Below are 20,166 nucleotides of genomic sequence, written 5' to 3'. Positions count from 1 at the left end.
GCACTATTTACAATAGCCAGGACATGGAAGCCACCTAAGTGTCCGTCGACAGGTGAATGGATAAAGAAGATGTGGCACATATATTCAATGGAGTATTACTCGGCCATAAAAAGAAACGAAATTGGACTTCCCTGGTGGCACAGTGGTTAAGAATCTGCCTGCCAATGCAGGGGACACGGGACCAACTAAGCCCATGTGCCACAATTACTGAGCCTGTGCTCTAGAGCCCGCGAGCCACAACTGCTGAAGCCTGTGCACCTAGAGCCCATGCTCCACAACAAGAGAAGCCACTGCAATGAGAAGCCCGCGCACCGCAACAAAGAGTAGCCCCCGCTCTCCGCAACTAGAGAAAGCCTGCGCACAGCAACAAAGACCCAACACAACCAAAAATAAAAAAAAATTGATTTAAAAAAAAAAAAAGAAATGAAATTGAGTTATTTGTAGTGAGGTGGATGGGCCTAGAGACTGTCATACAGAGTGAAGTAAGAGAAAAACAAATACCGTATGCTAACAAATATACATGGAATCTAAAAAAAAAAAGGTTCTAAGGAACCTAGGGGCAGGACAGGAATAAAGACACAGATGTAGAGAATGGACTTGAGGACACAGGGAGGGGGATAGGTAAGCTGGGACGAAGTGAGAGAGTGGCATGAACATATATACACTACCAAATGTAAAATAGCTAGCTAGTGGGAAGCAGCCACATATGCACAGGGAGATCAGCTCCGTGCTTTGTGACCACCTGGAGGGGTGAGATAGGGAGGATGAGAGGGAAACGCAAGAGGGAGGGGATATGGGGATACATAGCTGATTCACTTTGTTATGCAGCAGAAACTAGCATACCATTGTAAAGCAATTATACTCCAATAAAGGTGTTAAAAAAAAAAAAGTTCACCTTCACTGTGGTTCTTTTTTATGTGGAAAGGCCAACTTTACATCCAGAACACATTAAAAATGTGAGATGAGGCATACTGCTTTCTGTGGTTCAACAAAAGTGGCCATCAAATTCTATACTATTTTCATCTAAGCTCTTGGCACAGAGCATGCGTAATTTTAACATTTATACATTTAATATTGATTATTTTTAACTGAAAAATTAAGAGAAAGACTAATTTCCTGTTGTCAGGCTCTAAGTATTCTCAGCAATTTTTAAAAATTTCACTGCAATTCTATTGACCCTAAAATAAGACAAAAGTGTTTTAATTGGTCTCACTAATGATATTGACTAGTATGATGTTGCCTAAAGTAGCAAGTATAACATTTTTTGAATTTGAACCTTTTGTTTTTTCAGTTTATTTTCCAATGATATATATGTGTGTGTGTGTGTGTGTGTGAGAGAGAGAGAGAGAGCGAGAGCGAGAGCGAGAGAGAGAGAGAGAGAGAGAGAGAGAGAGTGTGATCATTTAGATCCTTTGCTTGGTAATTCTAAAGGGAAAAAGTAGACAGTCATTTATTTGAGATGTACCATGTGTCAAATTCTGTACTGAATGCCCTGGAGTACATTATCTTACCTAAACATCACCACAAGTCTCTGAAAGAGTTTATTGCAATCTGTGTTTTATAAATGGGAAAGTTGAGACTCAGAGAATTTAAATATTTTTATCATACTTATACTACTAATAAATAGAGATCCGGGGTCTGACACAAATCTTTTTCATTCTTCCCACTGTACGGTATGTAGTCCTCTCAGGGAGAACAATCCTTTCCATTTCTTTCTGAGACTTTGGGTTTTTTTGTGTGTTTTATTAACGTGACTGTGTTAATTATAAACTACATCAAATTCTAGCTGGGAAGAATCAAGGAATATATAAGTTTAGGAGCTAATGACTTATAAGTAAATAAATTCTAAAAGAAGGGTCAGGCTGCGCGCACTAAGATGCTGTCATCCCCGCAGTCACTGTGTGGCCCTGGTGCCTTTTGCCAGTCACCTGAGGGAGCCCGTCAGCCATTGTGCTCCTTGTTAGGACCAGGAAATATGACTGGAGCATTTTGTCCCCTCCTTTCTGAACAATATATATTCTACTTGTAATATGGCTGTCAGTTCCCCTTTCTTTCCAGCCATCCATCATCCTTCAGCATTTTCTCTGGTGCCTGTCACCTGGCCTGGGACAGCAGGGATTACTGTGAGCATAATGAATGAAGGGGAGGGAGCTGCACCGGCCCATTCCCTGATCTTCTCAGGGTTGAGCAACATGTTCCCTAAGAACATTCATGACGGCAGCTCCCAGATTACTTGATTAACAGAAGGCCTGTGAGGAGGGGCGAGTTTTGTTTCTCATGCAGAATATTGAAAAGCTAGAATAAACCTCAGAGGATGGAGACTCGCAGACCATACAGTCTTTGGCCATGACCTTTACTTGTGGTCCTGACACCTTTATTTTCAAGCACTGTTTTCACTGGGTTGGTGCTGTTTAGTAGTAATTTAGTTATAGCTAGATTTGGACTTAGTCTGTGAAGAGGAAATCGCATCAAATGCAGTGTTGATGGCGCTTGGTAATGGGCTTGGAAAAGCATACAAGGTTCCTGTAGATGGAATTTTGGTTGTAGGTTGAGGTAGGAAGGGGAATTTTTCTTTTCTTTTTTTTTTTTTTTTTTAATAAGTCTGCCCAATCTTTACTTTTTTTTTGCGGTACACGGGCCTCTCACTGCTGTGGCGTCTCCCGTTGCGGAGCACAGGCTCCAGATGCGCAGGCTCAGCGGCCATGGCTCACGGGCCCAGCCGCTCAGCGGCACGTGGAATCTTCCCGGACCGGGGCGCGAACCCGCGTCCCCTGCATCGGCAGGCGGACTCCCAACCACTGCGCCACCAGGGAGGCCCCAGTCTTTACTTTGTAATTAGTTTAACCGTACTGTGTGACTCGGTAATAGCCTGTATGTAGCTCACACAGATTTAGAACAAATGAAACTATTAGTTTCTAGCTTGATGCGTTGTCATCATGCCTTTATTTTCACAGCCAAATCTTCCTCCCACTGACATTTCTAGTGGCTGTTGTGCCTTATTTTTGGTATTTTGCATCTTTATTCTTTGTTATCTGTGTTCCCCATGTGATTGTCATCAACAAAAGTTGACGAAGCACATCTACTAGCTGTAAGCCTTTAGGGATACAGAGAGCATTGCTGACATTTGTTAGGTTCTTGGCAGTTCACCAAGGACTTGCACATATAGTTTCTTATCTAATTCTAATAACATTCTACTGAGTTAGGTCATCGTTTCTTCCTTCATTCATTCACCAAATATATATATTTTTATAAGTACTTTCTGGGATGTTACATTCCAAGTGGGGAGAAGGTTACATAAGAACTAGAAAACAAGTCACAGTAACAGAAAAGACCTATGTTAAGGTTATATGGTTTATTTTATAAAGTCACTGTTAATGGAGTTTTGGACATTGGGAGAGGGGCACTTGACAGTTTAGGTGTAGACCTGGGCCCTAAAGGAATGGTGGGAGCGGAGAGGTCTCCCCAGATAGAGTCCAGTGTGGGCCAAGGCATTGAGGTGGTCATGCATACAGTGTGTTCAGTGTGCATGAAGATGCGAGTTTGGAGCTGGGGTAGTCAGGCCTGTATTTAATTATTGAGTATCTAAAATCAGAAAACTTCAGAATTTTTAGAAGCCATTAGAGACCATGCAGTCCAGCTCATATCTGTCCTTTAAGGATGTGCTCATATTGAGTAGATAAAGTGCATTATTTCTTGTGTGTAGATTTATGTATTTTGTAGGAAGTCATTTATGTTGTTCCTGGAGTGCAGAATATAACCTGATTTCTTGGACACATGTGCACGTTTCCTTGGTGATTCAATTCTGACTCGATTTTACGATCTTAGGAAGAGAAGTGTTAGTAAAGAAGTTATTTTTATTCTTTATTTTTTGTTTGTAACCATACCATGTGACCTTTTGAGGAAGATTTTTATTAAAAGAGTAGCGCCTGTTGTAGTGTTGATGCTCTCCTTTCGCTTTCCTTTTAACTGAGCAAAAATCACTGACTTAGCAGAACGCTGATATCTCCAATGCAAATATAATAATACAAGAGGATTTTTTTCCAAATGAGAACAAACAGCTCATGATTTTGAATCTAGAGCTGTACATGCCATTACAGTTTCTGTTTTTCTTAAGAAAAGCCATCCTTTGATTAGTTGGTGGAAACGACTGAGCCAAGTGGGATTTGTCTAGACTCTGATGCCTCTGGGAAGTCTTGATGATCCAGGCTATGGATTTCTAAAGCTTCACATGTTTTTATCAGTCAATTTCCAAGATACCTCAGAGACCATTAAGGCAGATAATATATCAGGTGAGATTTATGTTTGGTATCATGCAGAGAACTATAATTAAAAAGAAACTTTAATTTAGCAAAAATAAATGCAGTATTGTAAGTGTAGATTGTTAGGGTTTTGAGAAAGTCTATTAAATAGCATCTACCTTTCCTGTCAGAGTTCTGACACTATTATGAAATAATATAAGTAAGTAAATGGAAGATGAAATACCACTTTTATGTTGATACAAGCTAGACTGAAGGATGTAGCCTAGTTAAGAGAGCCAGATGAGTTTGCTGACTGAAAATCAAAATTAGACAAATGTACTTACTTACAGAAGGTACTGGACCGCTTTATCCTTCTCTGACAAGGTAGGACCTTCATTGCTAAACTTGGTGAGACAATGCTGACTTTGTACAGGCATTCTGATTTCTCAAGTGGAATAAGGGGGTTGCTGAGCTCTGCATGCCCCGCTTTTTCTTCTCAATTTTACCGAAGGAGTTAGTTCACTTCCCTTGAGTGGGTAAAAGATGGACAGAGGCCAGGGATTACTTTAATTGAGCTTCATCCTAATGCATAGAAACATGAAGGTGGGGGGCGGGGGAGCATTTCTCCCAACACCCCAGGATGTACATTTGTCACGTTCTAAACTCTGAAATTAGGATATATCTTAAATCAGTGACATCTTAATGGCTATCGACCGGAAGATAGTCATAATGAGTTGTTTTTGCCTCAGTACGTGTGAGCTGAGTGGTTATTCTTCACATCATGACCCTTCAGTATTTCAATTAGCGAACCTCTTAAGGACCATTTGACGAAAGAGTATTAATCTTGGTTGTTGTAAGAACACCTTCTCTTTAAACCTTCTAATAGTATCAAGAACATGTCAACATTAAACCTTGCAGAATCGGTATCAGCAGCTTGGAGTAAAATACTGGATGTACTCCTTCAAGAAATCCACTTAGTGAAATTGTTTAGAAAACAAAGATAGCGACAAGTCTGAGCCATTCAGAAGAGCTGCACTCTGAATATTAACTAGTTTTAAGAACACCTTAACCAACTCACTTTTCTTAGGTTTCCTTATTATACGTGTATGAGAGATTTTGGCTAAATACCTCTTTATCTTAAAAACCTTAATAAATCCTTAAATTTACTTATTTATGAATTATTTAACCTAGTTCTGTATATTTAAGCTGTAAAGAACTTTTCAATAAAAGAAAAAAAAAAGATTGCAAATAATAAGGAAGCATTGTATACTTTAGTTAGCAGGATTTTTTTTTCTTAGTGTTACTTACAACGATAATGTATCTTACAATTAGTGAGGTCTTGGATTTGATGAAGTATGCTTGGTTAGGTGCATGTGGGCCTCTGCTGCAACCTTTCGAGCCCTAGACAAGCCTGAACGGCACTTCTTCCTCACCCTGAAGTTTTTTTGGTTTTTTTTGTGTTACGCGGGCCTCTCACTGCTGTGGCCTCTCCCGTTGCGGAGCGCAGGCTCAGCGGCCATGGCTCACGGGCCCAGCCGCTCCGCGGCACGTGGGATCTTCCCGGACCGGGGCACAAACCCGCGTCCCCTGCATCGGCAGGCGGACTCTCAACCACTGCGCCAGTAGGGAAGCCCTCCCCTGAAGTTTTCATGTGCCGTGCTGTACAAGGTTGACAGTGGTGATTAGAGATCAAAATTTTAGCCTTAACTGGGTTGTACCCTTGCATTGTTTCTTTAAATATAGTTATTCTTACTGTGCTTCCATGTTCTCACTCCAGAGTGAAAATGCAAATCCATTGCTTATTTAATGAGGAAGACTGAATCAAGTCATTCAAAATAAAATAATTTTGTAAATATTAAAGGCAGCTGTTTTCAAAGATGATCTTCCTTGTGATAGTGTAACATACATCTGATAGGCTTATTTCTTTGCAAAAGTTCTGATAAGCTAATTTCTCTTTTATTTTTTTTCTGAAAGGGGGTCCTGATGACAACTTAATTGAAGGTGGAGGAACAAAATTTGTCTGCAAACCTGGAGCCAGAAATATTACTGTCATATTCCATCCATTATTAAGGTAAGTCAAATCCTATGTACTTACTGAAGATCAATATTTTCATTATGTATGCTAATGTACTGAATGCCAGTAGGTCAGTCAGCATTAAAACAAGTCATAAAAAGAACTTTTTCCATTTTATAGGACCTCACAATCAAAGTTCGTCAATAGAAAATTAATGTCAACCCTACTAAGTAGCTACTTGGTCTCAGGAGTACTTCTTCATAGATACATTTATTTGATTTTCTTTCTTAACTACTCCCTGTCCCTGTCCTGTTCCTTGTCACTATCCCTTAACTATTTCAGGGGTTGGCAAACTATGGCCCACAGGAGAAATTTAGCCTGTCCCTTGTTTTTCTAAATAAATTTTTATTTCCAGAGTTAGGCTCATCCATTTATGTATTGCCCATAACAGTTTGGGGGCTCTAGTTGCAGAGTTGAATATTTGCAGCAGAATCCCTGTGCCTCACACAGCCTAAAATATTTACTTACTGGCCCTTTACAGGAAAAAAGAGCAGCACCATGATCTGTCTGTTTTAAACTAATGACTCAGATATCCTTTGAGAACTGGCAGGTCTCTGAACAAATAGGATTTACAAAAACTGAAAGGCATTAATATCAATCAAATATGTGGTTTTATATATTGAAGGATAAAACTTGTTAGTGATGAGAATGAAATCTATTAAAATGCTCAGTTTGTTGTGATACTGTGATTTAAGAAAATAAGAATCTGTGATACTTCCATTTAAAAACCTTCTAAGCCCTGAATACCTTTAAAAAGATACTTTTGCCGGGGGCGCAGGGAAGGGGTGTGGTTATTCAGTGGATCTCAAGTTTCAGTTTTATAAGATGAGAAAGTCCTACAGATGTTACACAATAATGTGCATATAGTTCACACTTCTGTACTGTACACCTGAAAAAGGTTAAGAAATGGTAAATTACATGTGTGTGTTTTTTTTAATTTATTCATTATGGCTGCGTTGGGTCTTTGTTGCTGCACACGGGCTTTCTCTAGTTGCGGCGAGCGGGGGCTACTCTTAGTTGCGGTGCGCGGGCTTCTCATTGTGGTGGCTTCTCTTGTTGTGGAGCACGGACTCTAGGCTCATGAGCTCAGTAGTTGTGGCTCGTGGGCTCTAGAGTGCAGGCTCCGTAGTTGTGGTGCACAGGCTCAGTTGCTCCACAGCATGTGGGATCTTCCCCGACCAGGGCTCGAACCCATGTCCCCTGCATTGGCAGGCGGATTCTTAATCACTGCACCACCAGGGAAGCCCAAATTACATGTTATGTGTTTTTGAGTACAACAAAAAAGGGTACTTTGGGGACACAGATATACAATATAATATTAATTAATTTATAATTAATTTATAATTAATCACGTAGGTAGATAGATTAATAGTAATATTTATCTACCTAGGTAGATAGATTGATAGGTAGATAGCGTGCGTGTGTGTTTTTGATTATTGGAGTTAGCATGAATGTCATAGAGTGAAGTAATTCTGTATTTCTTTTCCGAATATTTTCTATCCTTGAGAAATGCACAAAAGTTGGCCCACCCATGTCAGTTTGATGTGTGCATGGCATTTGGCAGAATATTAGTGTGAGTGTTCACAGGTATGTGATATTTTTATACCGACGCATGTTTGTTCTTAATGAGCTAAAGCTTATATAGACATTTTGAAAGATGCTGGTGATTAGACAGTCGAGCAAGTAACATTGTAGGTCATACATTATTCACGCATGGGAGGAAATTTTGCTGTCTTACCGCATTTTTATGAAACACAATGGTTTTTTCCTTGTCCTCAGAATTATGAAAAATATTGCTATCTTTTCAGACTGTGACCTGTGAAGGCCTGTGAAGCACTTGAGTGGCGGTATATTTAGATTTCAAACCCCACATTTGAGTCACTGCTTTGGAATTTATATAATAAATGTTAAATGCTTTTAGTCTTCAAACTAAGTAACGTTTGGAGATGATAAATTTTTTTCCTAAGCTTTCTCTTACTTTTGTATTTTCAAAATATGTTGTGTGATATATGCCCGAACACTGATTGCAACTAACTGGCAATTTTATATTAATGGAGTAAATTGGAGGGTCAGTCACGGTTCCAGCCAACATGTCAATGTACATTTCAGCAACAATGTGAAGAGAGGTAAGAGAAGCCAGTCTAGTTAGCAGAAAAGGGTAGGCCGGTCCTTACGAGAAACAGTAGGAAGAACTGAAAATCTTAGTGAAAAACAGAGGATTTGATATCTAATTTCAAATATATGTGCCACTTAAAAGAAATAAAGTGGTTTTGTTTTTTGTTGTTTTCTAAATCTGGATTAGAGCTAGTTAGTTGGTTGGATGGTAGAGAGATTTGACTCTACATAATGAGAATTTTCTAATGAGCCAGGCAATTCAAAAATAGGAAAGTTTTCCTTGGAAGACAGTATCGTTCCTAGAGATGCTTAATCAAAAGATGCAGTTAACAAGATGCTGAATTGTGAGGTCAACATTCTTTAAATATATGATTGGAATTCTCTATAATATACTCTGCAGCTTCAGCACTCTGGATGGAAGTGTTTCTTCCAATCCTGCTCATTTGGATTCCTTTTTTTTTTTTTTTTTTTTTTTTTTTTGCGTTATGTGGGCCTCTCACTGTCGTGGCCTCTCTCGTTGCGGAGCACAGGCTCCGGACATGCTGGCTCAGCGGCCATGGCTTATGGGCCTAGCCGCTCTGCGGCATGTGGGATCTTCCTGGACCAGGGCACGAACCCGTGTCCCCTGCATCGGCAGGTGGACTCTCAACCACTGCGCCACCAGGGAAGCCCTGGATTCCTTTTTTATGTTTCAGTTTAGTGCTCATGATTATCACTGACCAGGTCAAGGCCTAGTTGACCAAGGCTGTGTCATTACAGCTTTGACTTTCTTCTTTCTGACACAGAGTAAGAGAGACACTCAGACCATGACTGTACATAGAGCAATTATTAGAGTCTCTACAATGGAGTTCCTTCTACTGTCTGTCTTTTTTTCTTCTCTGCTCCTGTTTTTGTATTTTCCTTTTTTTTCCCTTGTGCCAGTAACTGGTACCTGTGATTATAAGTTAACCCTTACAGTGACTCTTAAGGCAAAAAGAAGGCATGCTTGCTTCTGCTGTAAAGCTAATATGGGACTAAAACTATATTCTCAAGTAAACCTAAAATCATCATGACTGCTGCCACGATTTTGACCTAGATTTAAGCTGATATTCTAGTTGCAGATTTTCTTCTCATTATCAATTAAATTTTCTAATGATCAATTAAAATTATTGGAAGCGTACATATGAAAGACTGTAGAGATTCTTTTCAGAGCAAAATGTTTACTTCATCGGTGTGTTGCTTTTTATGTATTCTGAACATGTATTTGTCTTGGGCTGCAGTAGCCAATATATGCTTATTCAGCGTTCAATGAAATAGGTTTCCGTCCAGCTGGAGGCCCATTTACATCTGATTTTGAAACCTAAATTGATAATGTAATTTGGTGTCAAAAATAACATAGGAATACCTAGAGGAAAAACGTGGTCTCTCCCTTTAATAACTTATATTCCTTCTGGGTGTTGGCTCTACACTGTTTCTCTGTATTTTATTTTACCCTTTCCTTTGCTTCTCAGAAAACACCCCCTCCCCGCATCCATTTTGTTCTCTTATTTCTGCTTTGCATACTTTGTTATAGGGTTCTTGCTTGGTCATTATCGACTTTCTTACATTCAGTAATTGTCATTTGAACATTTAATTATTAATACCGCCTACTATTTTTTTTTAAACACGTCGTACAGCAAGTGAAATATTTTCCATTTCATGGTCAAGAAACCCTTTTAATTTTCCTTTTGTAGTTCAAAACAAACAAAAAGAAACCTCAAACTAAGCACAGTATTTTTTTGAGACTTTGTTATTTAATAAGTGAGAGAGGAGTGTTCTTTGATTCAAGCAAGAGAAGCAAGAACAACCAGATTTAAAGAATCAAGGTGGAAGTACCATAAGAGAAGGTTTAATTTTTAATTACCTTAATTTAATGTTTTGGTAAGAGCATTGGTTTTGAACTTGGAAATGCTGGGTTTGCCCTTTCTATTCTTTTGGAATTGAAATAGATACTGGAGTTTTTGATGTCCTAGAGTGAGTAGTTTTCAGTACTCCTGGGAGAATTTTAATTACTTAGTGATTATTATTATTAAACTCATTGAGTATTCTTTAAAGCCTATTCCTGTAAGCTACCACCTTGTAAATAGGTAAGAAAGTATTTGACACATAGGAAGAAGAAAAAGGTGTAATGCCAGAAAGTTTCTAGGATATTGCCCTTAGTGAAAGAATATTGAAGTATTTTACTTAATTGGGCTCTATGAATTCAAAATCTGTACATATTTTGAAAGCTAATCTTCTTTTTTTTTTTTCTTTTTCATTCTTATTGGGATATGACATATTGGGTTGGCCAAAAAGGTCGTTCAGGTTTTTCTGAACATCTTACAGAAAAACCAGAACTAACTTTTCGGCCAACCTAATACATTAATGTGTCCAAATCCTTACATATATATTTTCATATATTTGTATGCATTTTTACATATGTGTCCCAAAATGTAACCATGACCGAGGTCAATATATGAAACACTGATATAGATCATTTGTGGTGCCCCAGAAGATTTCCTCCTATTGACGGTTGATAGCCATCCCTCATAGGTAGTCATTGTTCTTATTTCTTTGGTTGTAGATAGATGGGTTTTGCTTGAACTTCATCTGAATGGAATACTACAGTAAGTCCTCTTTGGTGTCTGGCTTCTTTGGTATAACATTATGTCTATGTCAGTTACCATCTTTTTGGAAGTAGTAGCAGTAGTTGGTTTCTTTATGTCAGTCACTGTACCAGTATACCACTGAAATTTGCAGTTATAAAAACACAATATTTAATTACTGTTTTGGAGTAAATGAGAACTTTTTAGGATTTTATGGTCCGAAGACCTGCTTACAATTTAAACTCCTTCAAAACAACTTTTCAAGAAATCTTTTGCTTTCCTATCTTGTGGGACCAAGGAGCCACCCACGCAAGTAAGAGATTGTGGGGACAGCTGGGGCGTGGTCTAGCTGGGTGGGCTAGGTGGTGAGCCAGGGTGCCCGGAAGCCAGACTACTTAGATAATGAATATATACTGTGTCCTTGGAAGTAAAAGCCTGGGAAGATAAAATTAATTGACTCTGTATTTCCCAGACTTTGGGATTTATGAATCAGTCAGTGAAAAAATAATTAGAACCAACATAATTTGCCAGTTTTAATAAAGAACAAGAATTTCAACACTAAGAAAAGTAAAAAGTCATATAACCCAGAATTAAGAATTATCTTTCTCACAGAAAGATAGTTGGCAACTTAAGTCAGCATTCTTAGGCAAATATTAATACGTAGGAATATCACAGCAAGCAATGAGCAGGCTGAGGCCCAGCTGAGGGGCTCTACCATAACTGTAGAGAGGAGGTAAATCATGTGGTTCTGGTCCATAACGGACAGTCAGTAAAAATGTTTTGAACAAATGAGTCATTGGCAAGTGGGTAGGCAAGTTTTAAAAGCACAAAATAAGCTTGATCGATATTAAGTATTCTTTTAGTAGGTCTTGGAGTCTTGCATTTTAATTCTTGCTTATTAAAAGATACGTGTTTTTAACCTCTTTATACTATCTTGAGCTTATTGTTAATTACCGTTATTCATTGCCTTCACTTTAGCTACTCGGTTATTAGAATATAGTATATTCTGTCCAGTCACGTTTGTCATAGCCACTTTGTTTTCTGAGTTTTAATCCATCTGCAGCCTCTCCTGTGGCCACGAGAACTCCCTGTCAGCAGAGATGCCTGCCACCCCCGGGCAGCTCTCTTGCTGTGCCCAGTGTGCTTGGGGTGCTGGCATCAGCAAAGCCATCAATATCTCGTTTGCGTATTTTATTTATTTTTTAAATGTCAGAGTGGAAATAAGGGTAGCAAAGAAAATTGTATGAAAAGAGGCTACTAAATCGATTCTTTCAAGGGAAATTAGAAATGCTGAGCGGGTTTGATAGAGGTGCATCAGTGCTCAAAAATGCATCTGAGCGAATCTACACTTCTTTCTTATTTTGAAGCTTTCAAGAAAATTGAAATGAGGATTTCACTGAAGAATAAAAAGGACCCAACATCCTTCTCCGAAAGTTGGAAGCCCTATTCTTTATAAGCCTTAATTCATTACATTTTCTCTTTTACATATTTTTGATTGATGTGTTGATTTTTCAAGATGCAACTCCCGACATTCACTAGGAGTTGAATGTACTTAAGATAAACTGAAATTTCATGGAAAATTCTTCAATTTAATCATATTTTTCTGTTAATTACTTTTTATTCATTTACTCCTTTTTTTCAACAAATATTTATTGAGTGATTCATGTGTGCCAGACATTGTCCTTGCCTTTGTTCCTTATTAAAGCATTGTAGTAATTTGAGAATAGAAGAAGATCCGTGACAAAGAAGTCCATTATCCCACCAGTGCTCAATTTCCTTAATTTTTCCTATTTACTCTTAGGCATTTATTTGTTGTAGAGGTACATCTCTTTGTGTGGCCTTTCCTTTTTCAGAGGCAGTTTCTCCTCTAGCCTTAGTCCCATTTCCCTCCATGCCCTCTGGGATCTTGTTCTTTTTGTTAGCTCCTATCACTTCTCTGTCTTCAGTCATTTCCTCCCTACTGGCTTCTTCCCTGGGACCCATAGATATGCTCAACCTCTCCCATTTTATAAAATCTCTTTTCTTAATCCTGCATATCACCCACACCCCCCGCCCCCATCCCCAGCCTATCACTTAAGTTTCCTGTTTCCTTACTACTGAGCTGTTCAGGTATATGCTGTGCTCTTCATTTCTTTCCCTCCCTGCCCATTCATTTGCACACTCTTGACCCAGACCCGTCACCGTCTCAATGCCAAATCTCAAGGGTATTTTTCAGCCTTGTCTTACCTGATTTCATTACTGTTTTACACAACTGATCCTGCTTTTGTATTTCAATCTTTTCCTTCTTTGCTTCTCTGTCACCACTGTCTCTGGCCTCTTGTTCCTCTTCAGATCATCGTTCTCAGGCTTGTTAAGTTTCCCTTGTCTCTACCTGCTCACTCAACACATGTTCTCCACAGAGCCTTCCTAGACTCTTCTTTGCTTACTCTGCCATTATCTCACCCATTCAGTATTTTCAGCTATAACTTTCAAAACAGTATCTCCAAACTGAACTGTCTCCAAAGGTCCGGGAAGCAGGTTCGGGTCTAAAACTGAACTACTAATAATTATCTGTCTAAATTTTCCATCCCCAACCTCTACTCCCCTATGCATACCTACGTCCTATGCCGAATCTTCTTCTGCTTCTAATCTTCCTTTATTGCCTGTCCTGAGAGATGGATGCCTCCAGCTCTTTTGGTGACCAAAAAAATCTTGGCATCCACTTAGAAAGCTCTTATCCTCCTTACCTGACTCATGCACTGTCATTCATTTTTTGTCACTTCTACTTCATAATTATGTCTCATATTCATTCTCTCCTTCCCATACCTGTTGCTATTGCTTTACTCTCTCAGCTTTCTAATTGGTTCCCATTACTCCAAACTTAAACTTCTCTAATCTGTCTTCCATGCCTCTACCAGAATGATTGTGCTGCTTCCCTCTTCTTTGTGATTTCCTGTTGTCTGCTACTGCAGTCGGAATGACTTTTTGTAGAGTATAAGTCCTTCTTGACCTTATCCGTACAGCTCTTACACTCACCTTTTATACTTTAGACCCTCACTAGACCTTTCCTTTCCCTAGGTCTGTCATGCTGTTACCCACATTTATTTATTTCTATCCAAAATCTACCCACCCATGCCAACCTTCTACTCATTTTCATTATCTGGCATACACTTTATTGTTTCAGATTCAGTCATGTCTGGTCTTCTCTATGAACTTTCACTGGTCTTACACTCACCCGCCCTTGCAAGATGTGAGTTGAGTTTCCTTTTGAATTTTTTGAGATTTCCTTTTGAATTTTTTAAGTTATCTTGCTTCAGACATATTTTCATTATAACACTTAACACATCATCTTGGGACGGCTCAGGGCAGGACACAGTCTTATTTTGAAATTAATATACCCACACCCAGTGAAAATGTTAGAATAGAAAAATAACTGCCTTATCGTGGGAAAATGGTAACATCTACAATTACTAGTGATGTTTGGGAAGAAGGAGCAGAATAAGGATGAGAAAGGGAGTTGCATTGTATTCAAACTTAAGTTTGTTTTTTTTTTTTTTGCGGTATGCGGGCCTCTCACTGTTGTGGCCTCTCCCCCTGCGGAGCACAGGCTCCGGACGCGCAGGCTCAGCATCCATGGCTTACGGGCCCAGCGGCTCCGCGGCATGTGGGCTCTTCCCAGACCGGGGCACGAACCCGTGTCCCCTGCATTGGCAGGCGGACTCTCAACCACTGCGCCACCAGGGAAGCCCAAACTTAAGATCTTTGCTTGGATATCTATTTGATATCCAGAGATAAATTATAAAATTTCCAAATATGTTTTGTGGTAAAGTTATTTAAGGAGAACTTATTCTTACTTAGGTCATTGTAGAGATGAGGATGAAGCAGAGAGAAAGTCACCTCTTTTGCTATCTTTAGTGCTTTTGTTAGCTGAGAGGCTGCCTGTGTTTGATTTAAAATGATCATCTGTAAAACTCCTTAAGGTAGACCGATAATTTCCCATGACAGCACATAAAGCGCTTTCTCTCCTCCCCTCCCCAAACCCAAGCACACACACCACAGGTACTTCCTATGTGAGACATTTGTTTAAAGTCGCCTGTCAGAAAAGGTGTGACAACAAGTCTCTCAGGTTTGAAGTTTGCAAACATCCTTCCAACTTACTGAACATCACAAAGACTGTCAAAATTTTTATTTCCCCATATTTTCTCTTTTCTCGAGGAGAAAAACCATTACAGATGTAAATGTTAGGAGCATTTTGTTATAGGCTTTGGAGAGTCTGCAGGAAGTTTTTTTCATAGTTTGGACTGGGGAGAGGAAGGGAGCCTCTGCTGCCATTTTGAAACCTTTCTAGCAATTTAAGTGAACTGTACTGCTGGGAACTAGATATTTTTTCTTCCAAATATTAGTTATATCTCATTTCCTTTTTTCTACTTTCTCTGAAAAATAGGCCTTGATATTTCTAAATTTTCAATTTACTTTTCCTTTTAGTTTCTTCTCAGTCTTTTAGACTCTCTACCAAACCCATTCTCGTATTAAACATCCACATAGGGATTTACCTGGGGGTTGGATGAAACATGTTTATATGTGCTACACTTGTTTCAGATATTATTTGGTGGATAGTGAATAACTACTGAGAAAGAAACCAGTTGTTCTTCTAAATATAATTAGCAACCCCAGCCTAGAAGAAGTTTGCATTTGGTTGTGATGAAGCCTGTGGCATGCCCTCTGCGCAGACAAGAAGGGGAAGACAGATGCATTTCTAATGCAATCAGGAAGCCCCTCTGTAATTTAAATATATTAGCATATCCTGAGAAAGGTGGTGTTTCACTGTCCCTAAGATAACTCAAAGTCTCTCCCAAACAAACATGATTGAATTACTTGAGGTCCTTAATGGATCAATGCTGTCTATGCTCGGTATCACAGCAAACTCCAAGAAAACTTACTGAAGTCCTAAGGAGTCAGTTTATTGATGCAGTCCTAGTGATTTTGGTAGCATTGCTCACATCCAGTTTGCCACCAAAAGTTTGATGCCATGCAAACATTGCATTTCTGGAACACTAATATTGTTTCCTACTTGTACCCAGAAAGAATAATGAGTATACATCTTGGATCCTTGTATTTCAGGTTATATATAAAAGAGTAAATAATCGTTTTGAAACATTCTGAATTCTAGGAATGTTAGGGTAATGTGGGATGAAATTGATCATCTAAGCATACGTTCTGGGTATCACTTTTGCAATCTGCTTGTGTATCGTAAAGGTCTCAAGTAAATGATAATAAAAATAACTAAAATTATTGAGCCCTAGTGATATCCCCAGCTATGTTTTAAATGCTTTAACCTATATATCTAATTCATTCTTCACTGCAACTCTATGTGGTAGGGATTATTATTATCCTTATTTTATAGGTAAGGAACCTGAGGCCTAGAGAGTTGATGTGTTTTGACCAAGATCACCCTATTGCAAATAGAAGGGCCAGGATTAAAGCCCAGGCAAAAGTACCCCAGAGCCCTTACCTCCTACTCTGTATTTCAAGGGTGTGCCTCTATTCAAAACCCTTAAAATAGGAGGTTTCTCAGGCTCTAGGGCTCTTCCACGGAAGTAGTTCATAACCATAATTCTCCTGCTGGCTTAGAAAAAAGGATTTTTCTGTTAAAAAAAAATGAAGAGTAAAAGACACAATATGACTAGCTCTGGGTCCCAGAGACATTGCAGGCCAGGTCAAGAGCAGAACCTCAGAGTGCTTTGTCATGGTGGCCTAGTCTCATCACTATACCCTTCTCTTAGTTTTGCTTCTAAAAGATAAGCATCTGAAAATAGTTGGGCTGACTTAGAAGAAAACTTTATGAATTTAACTGGTTAATTAGGTGTAATTATTTGCATAACTTAAGAATTTTGATTATATAAATTTACCCAAGGTAACTTTTCAAACGTATTTAAAATAAAATTTAATTTATGTGAAAGAAAATTTCTGTACACAGATTAGGGATGTCTCTGTTGCAAGAAAGAATTAGCACTTGGGTGTTTTTAGAATAGAACATTGTGATCTCCCTATTAGCTTTGAATCTTGATATGAAGTGAAATGAAAACTTTCAAGAACCCTTGTGCTACTTACAGGAATAGCTTCTTTATGAACATTCTCTGTTGGCATTATCTTCTGGAAAGCATGCATTTCCATGTGTTTCGTGGCATTACATTATTTCTCCAGTGACTCCTGCCATTGTGAGCTCTTGTTTTTTTCAATGAGATGTGACAAGTATCATATTCTCAAATATTCTAGTCTTCATATTGCTATTACACATTGACCTTAAGCGCATATATCTCTTAATGTATATGATTATTTTAAAGCAGCATGATAGAGCAGGAGCCAGAAGAGGAGAGGAAAGCAATTCTAACATACCCAGACCATTTGTTTGTATCATCTTGCTAACCCTAACTCTTATATGAGGAAGAGTCGACACATCTATATGTTTATTTGGAAAAGTTTGAGTAAATGATTAGCAGTTTGATTCAGAAACTTTATTAATTTTTAAAAATTTAATTTTTATTTTATATTGGAGCATGGTTGATTTACAATATTGTGTTAGTTTCAGGTATACAGCAAAATGATTCAGTTATACATATATCCATTCTTCTTCAGATTTTTAAAATTCACTTGTTCATTTAGTGTTTATACTTTTCTAAAAAGAATGTGAACAGCTGGTTGAACACAGCTGACCCTTCAACAATGTGGAGTTTAATCCGCCTCTAACTTACAGTCAGCCCTCTGTATCCAGGTTCCTCTGCCTTCTGGGATCCAGCCATCCTCAGGCCATTTAGTACCGTAGTATTTACTGTTGAAAAGCATCCATGTGTACGTGGACCCGCACCGTTCAAACCAGGGTTGTTCGAAAGTCAACTGTATTTTGCTTGAGGAGCAGTTAAAAACTTGAAGTTGTGGGGAAACAATACCAGAAACAATTTATGAAAGGAAAGCAATAGAAGTATTTAATTTTTCTTAATTCATTTCTCTTAATATACCTGTGCTTTCCATCGCCTGCCTTAAATATCAGGAAGAGAAAGAAATGAGTGATTTTTCTCTGTGGTGGATTGCAATGAATATTGAGTGGACTTTTTTTGTCGTGGTGTAAGTCTCAGTATACCACTCATAAAGGAAAATAATTTTAAGGTTTAAAATTTAGCTTAGCATTTTCTCGAGCTTATTATTTTAAAATAGTACCCTCTCTCCTTTTAAAAAATACTGATATTTTCAAACCCTTTGTATAATTTCTTCCTAAGGTTTGCAAAACTCCCCCTGAGGTTTCTTCTGGTTCCCTGGAATTCCTCCTCTCCAGATATTGACAAAATCATTAAACAAGCCTGAAGCTTCATGATTACTTTTCCAGCGCCACTTTCATTGCTCTTTATCATTATGTTTAGTTATGTTTCATCTAGTTTTCAATATATGTGACAGGGTTCATATCCAGCCAACTGGAATTAATTTCATAGCTAAGCCTTTCACGAGCTGGCTCTGTAACATGCTCTGCCAGATACTGCCATGTGTGAAGCATTACTTTTTTACCACTAAAGATTATTTATCACTTGACTTCTTCCATGCTCATTTGTGTTTCTGAAGAAGGCAGGGAGAGGTGTGCCTGCGCTGAGTGTTTCTCTGGCTTTCCTCTGTGTGAACCTCACTAATAACTGTGAATCACCACCTTCTGTGCCTTTCCTTTTGAGCAAGAGGTGGGAAGTGGAGGTGCTTTGAGTGTAATGCCTTGCTTCTCAGCAAGAGGATGCCCTCAGAAGCTCTGGTGTTGCTCTAACCTACCTCCCTCACTGCCCATTAGTGGCCTGAGAGGGTATTAAGAGCGAGAATGTGGTTTGGTGGGGAAACTATTGGAACTGACCTCATGAAATAATTTTTTAAGACCTTAGTCCTTAGAGGTTTGATGGTAAGTGACTGGGGAATTATTGAATATTGTATCACTACTTTGGGGAAAAATAATTTTAGCTAAACATTTCAGGGATAAGAGAAAGGAAGTGTTTATATTTCTAAGATTTGGTAATGTTCCAGATTGCTACCATTTTGTAAGTATCTAAAACAGACTTTTTTAATACTCTGAACCAGCTTAGAATGAGTCTTTTATTGGACCGTTTTTCCTTTATTTATCAGTTTGATAATTTAATTTTATGGCCAAGATATATTCCCTGGCTTAGAGATTTCCCTCACGTGGCGTGATTAGCAATCGTGTGTGAAATAATTATGTGGAAACATTACTAGCGAATTACTGCTTGTCTAAATACTGTATGTTTTCACTTGAGAACATTGGCTCTGGAATGTATTCCTGGCACTGTGAAGGAAAAAAAAGTCTTGAAGTTAAAATGCAGCCAGAAGTTAATTTGTGAAATGGAGCTTTAAGCTCAGTTGTTCCTCACACTGGCAGCAACTTGAGGTTGCTTATGTCCTTTCTAGAATGAAAAGTGTGCCCTTTAAGACTACTTAGTCATATTTTTAATCTTCAAATTGGTAATTTCTTAGAGAAAGAGCCAAAACTTTACCCGGTCAGTGTTTGTGCCTGTGTGTTGTTACACAGGATCTAAATGATAAATCCTAATTAATACCACTTAAAACTAATGGAGTGGCCATTTCAAGGTCCCTTACTACAGTAATTATGCCTTGGAACAGGGAAGTGAGTCTTATATTAAGATTTTATACTAATAATTCTGGCCGACTTCTGATACTGTGTTGGACCCCAAGTCGGGAATAGTTTTCTTATCATAAATATAATGAATAACCTACCCTGCTGGATATTTACTGTTTGGGGGAATTGACTCTAATATGTAAAATAACTGTAGTACAAGAAATTCAAAGAGGGAGAAAAGCCAGGAGTCATATTCTTATTTTCTATGTTGTTTTATCCTACGGTAGGAAGAAGTTTCTCATTTTAGCTTATGAATAAAGCTTTCTTAGTATTGAGATTGGTCCATTTGATTTCTGGAGTGGACGTTTCTTATGTGTCCCCAAAGCAAGAAAAAAAGAAGAGAGGGTGTTTCTTTGCTGATTTAATTATTATGACCATAAAAATTTCTTTGAATATGTTCTAAGTACTCCCCATGTGAGAAAGAAGGAAAAGTGAAGGAAGTCATTCACCACATTTCCCCCTTTTTCTCCCCAAAGA

At 38.5% G+C, this 20,166-nt stretch overlaps 1 protein-coding gene across 1 annotated transcript in view; it reads left to right on the top strand.

Annotated features, from left to right (window-relative positions):
* EXOC4 (exocyst complex component 4) overlaps positions 1-20,166 on the top strand; it is an 810,848-nt gene that overhangs the window by 376,747 nt on the left and 413,935 nt on the right. The window contains exon 10 of the mRNA XM_082661558.1: positions 6,213-6,309. Within this exon, the coding sequence (XP_082517684.1) occupies positions 6,213-6,309 (97 nt within the window). The remainder of the gene's footprint in view (positions 1-6,212; positions 6,310-20,166) is intronic.

This window comes from Grampus griseus (genome assembly GCF_964374135.1).
Source record: "Grampus griseus genome assembly, chromosome: 9".
NCBI classification, from domain to species: domain Eukaryota; kingdom Metazoa; phylum Chordata; class Mammalia; order Artiodactyla; family Delphinidae; genus Grampus; species Grampus griseus.
Note: the sequence above shows the minus strand (reverse complement) of the source record. Positions and strands in the feature narration are given on the sequence as shown.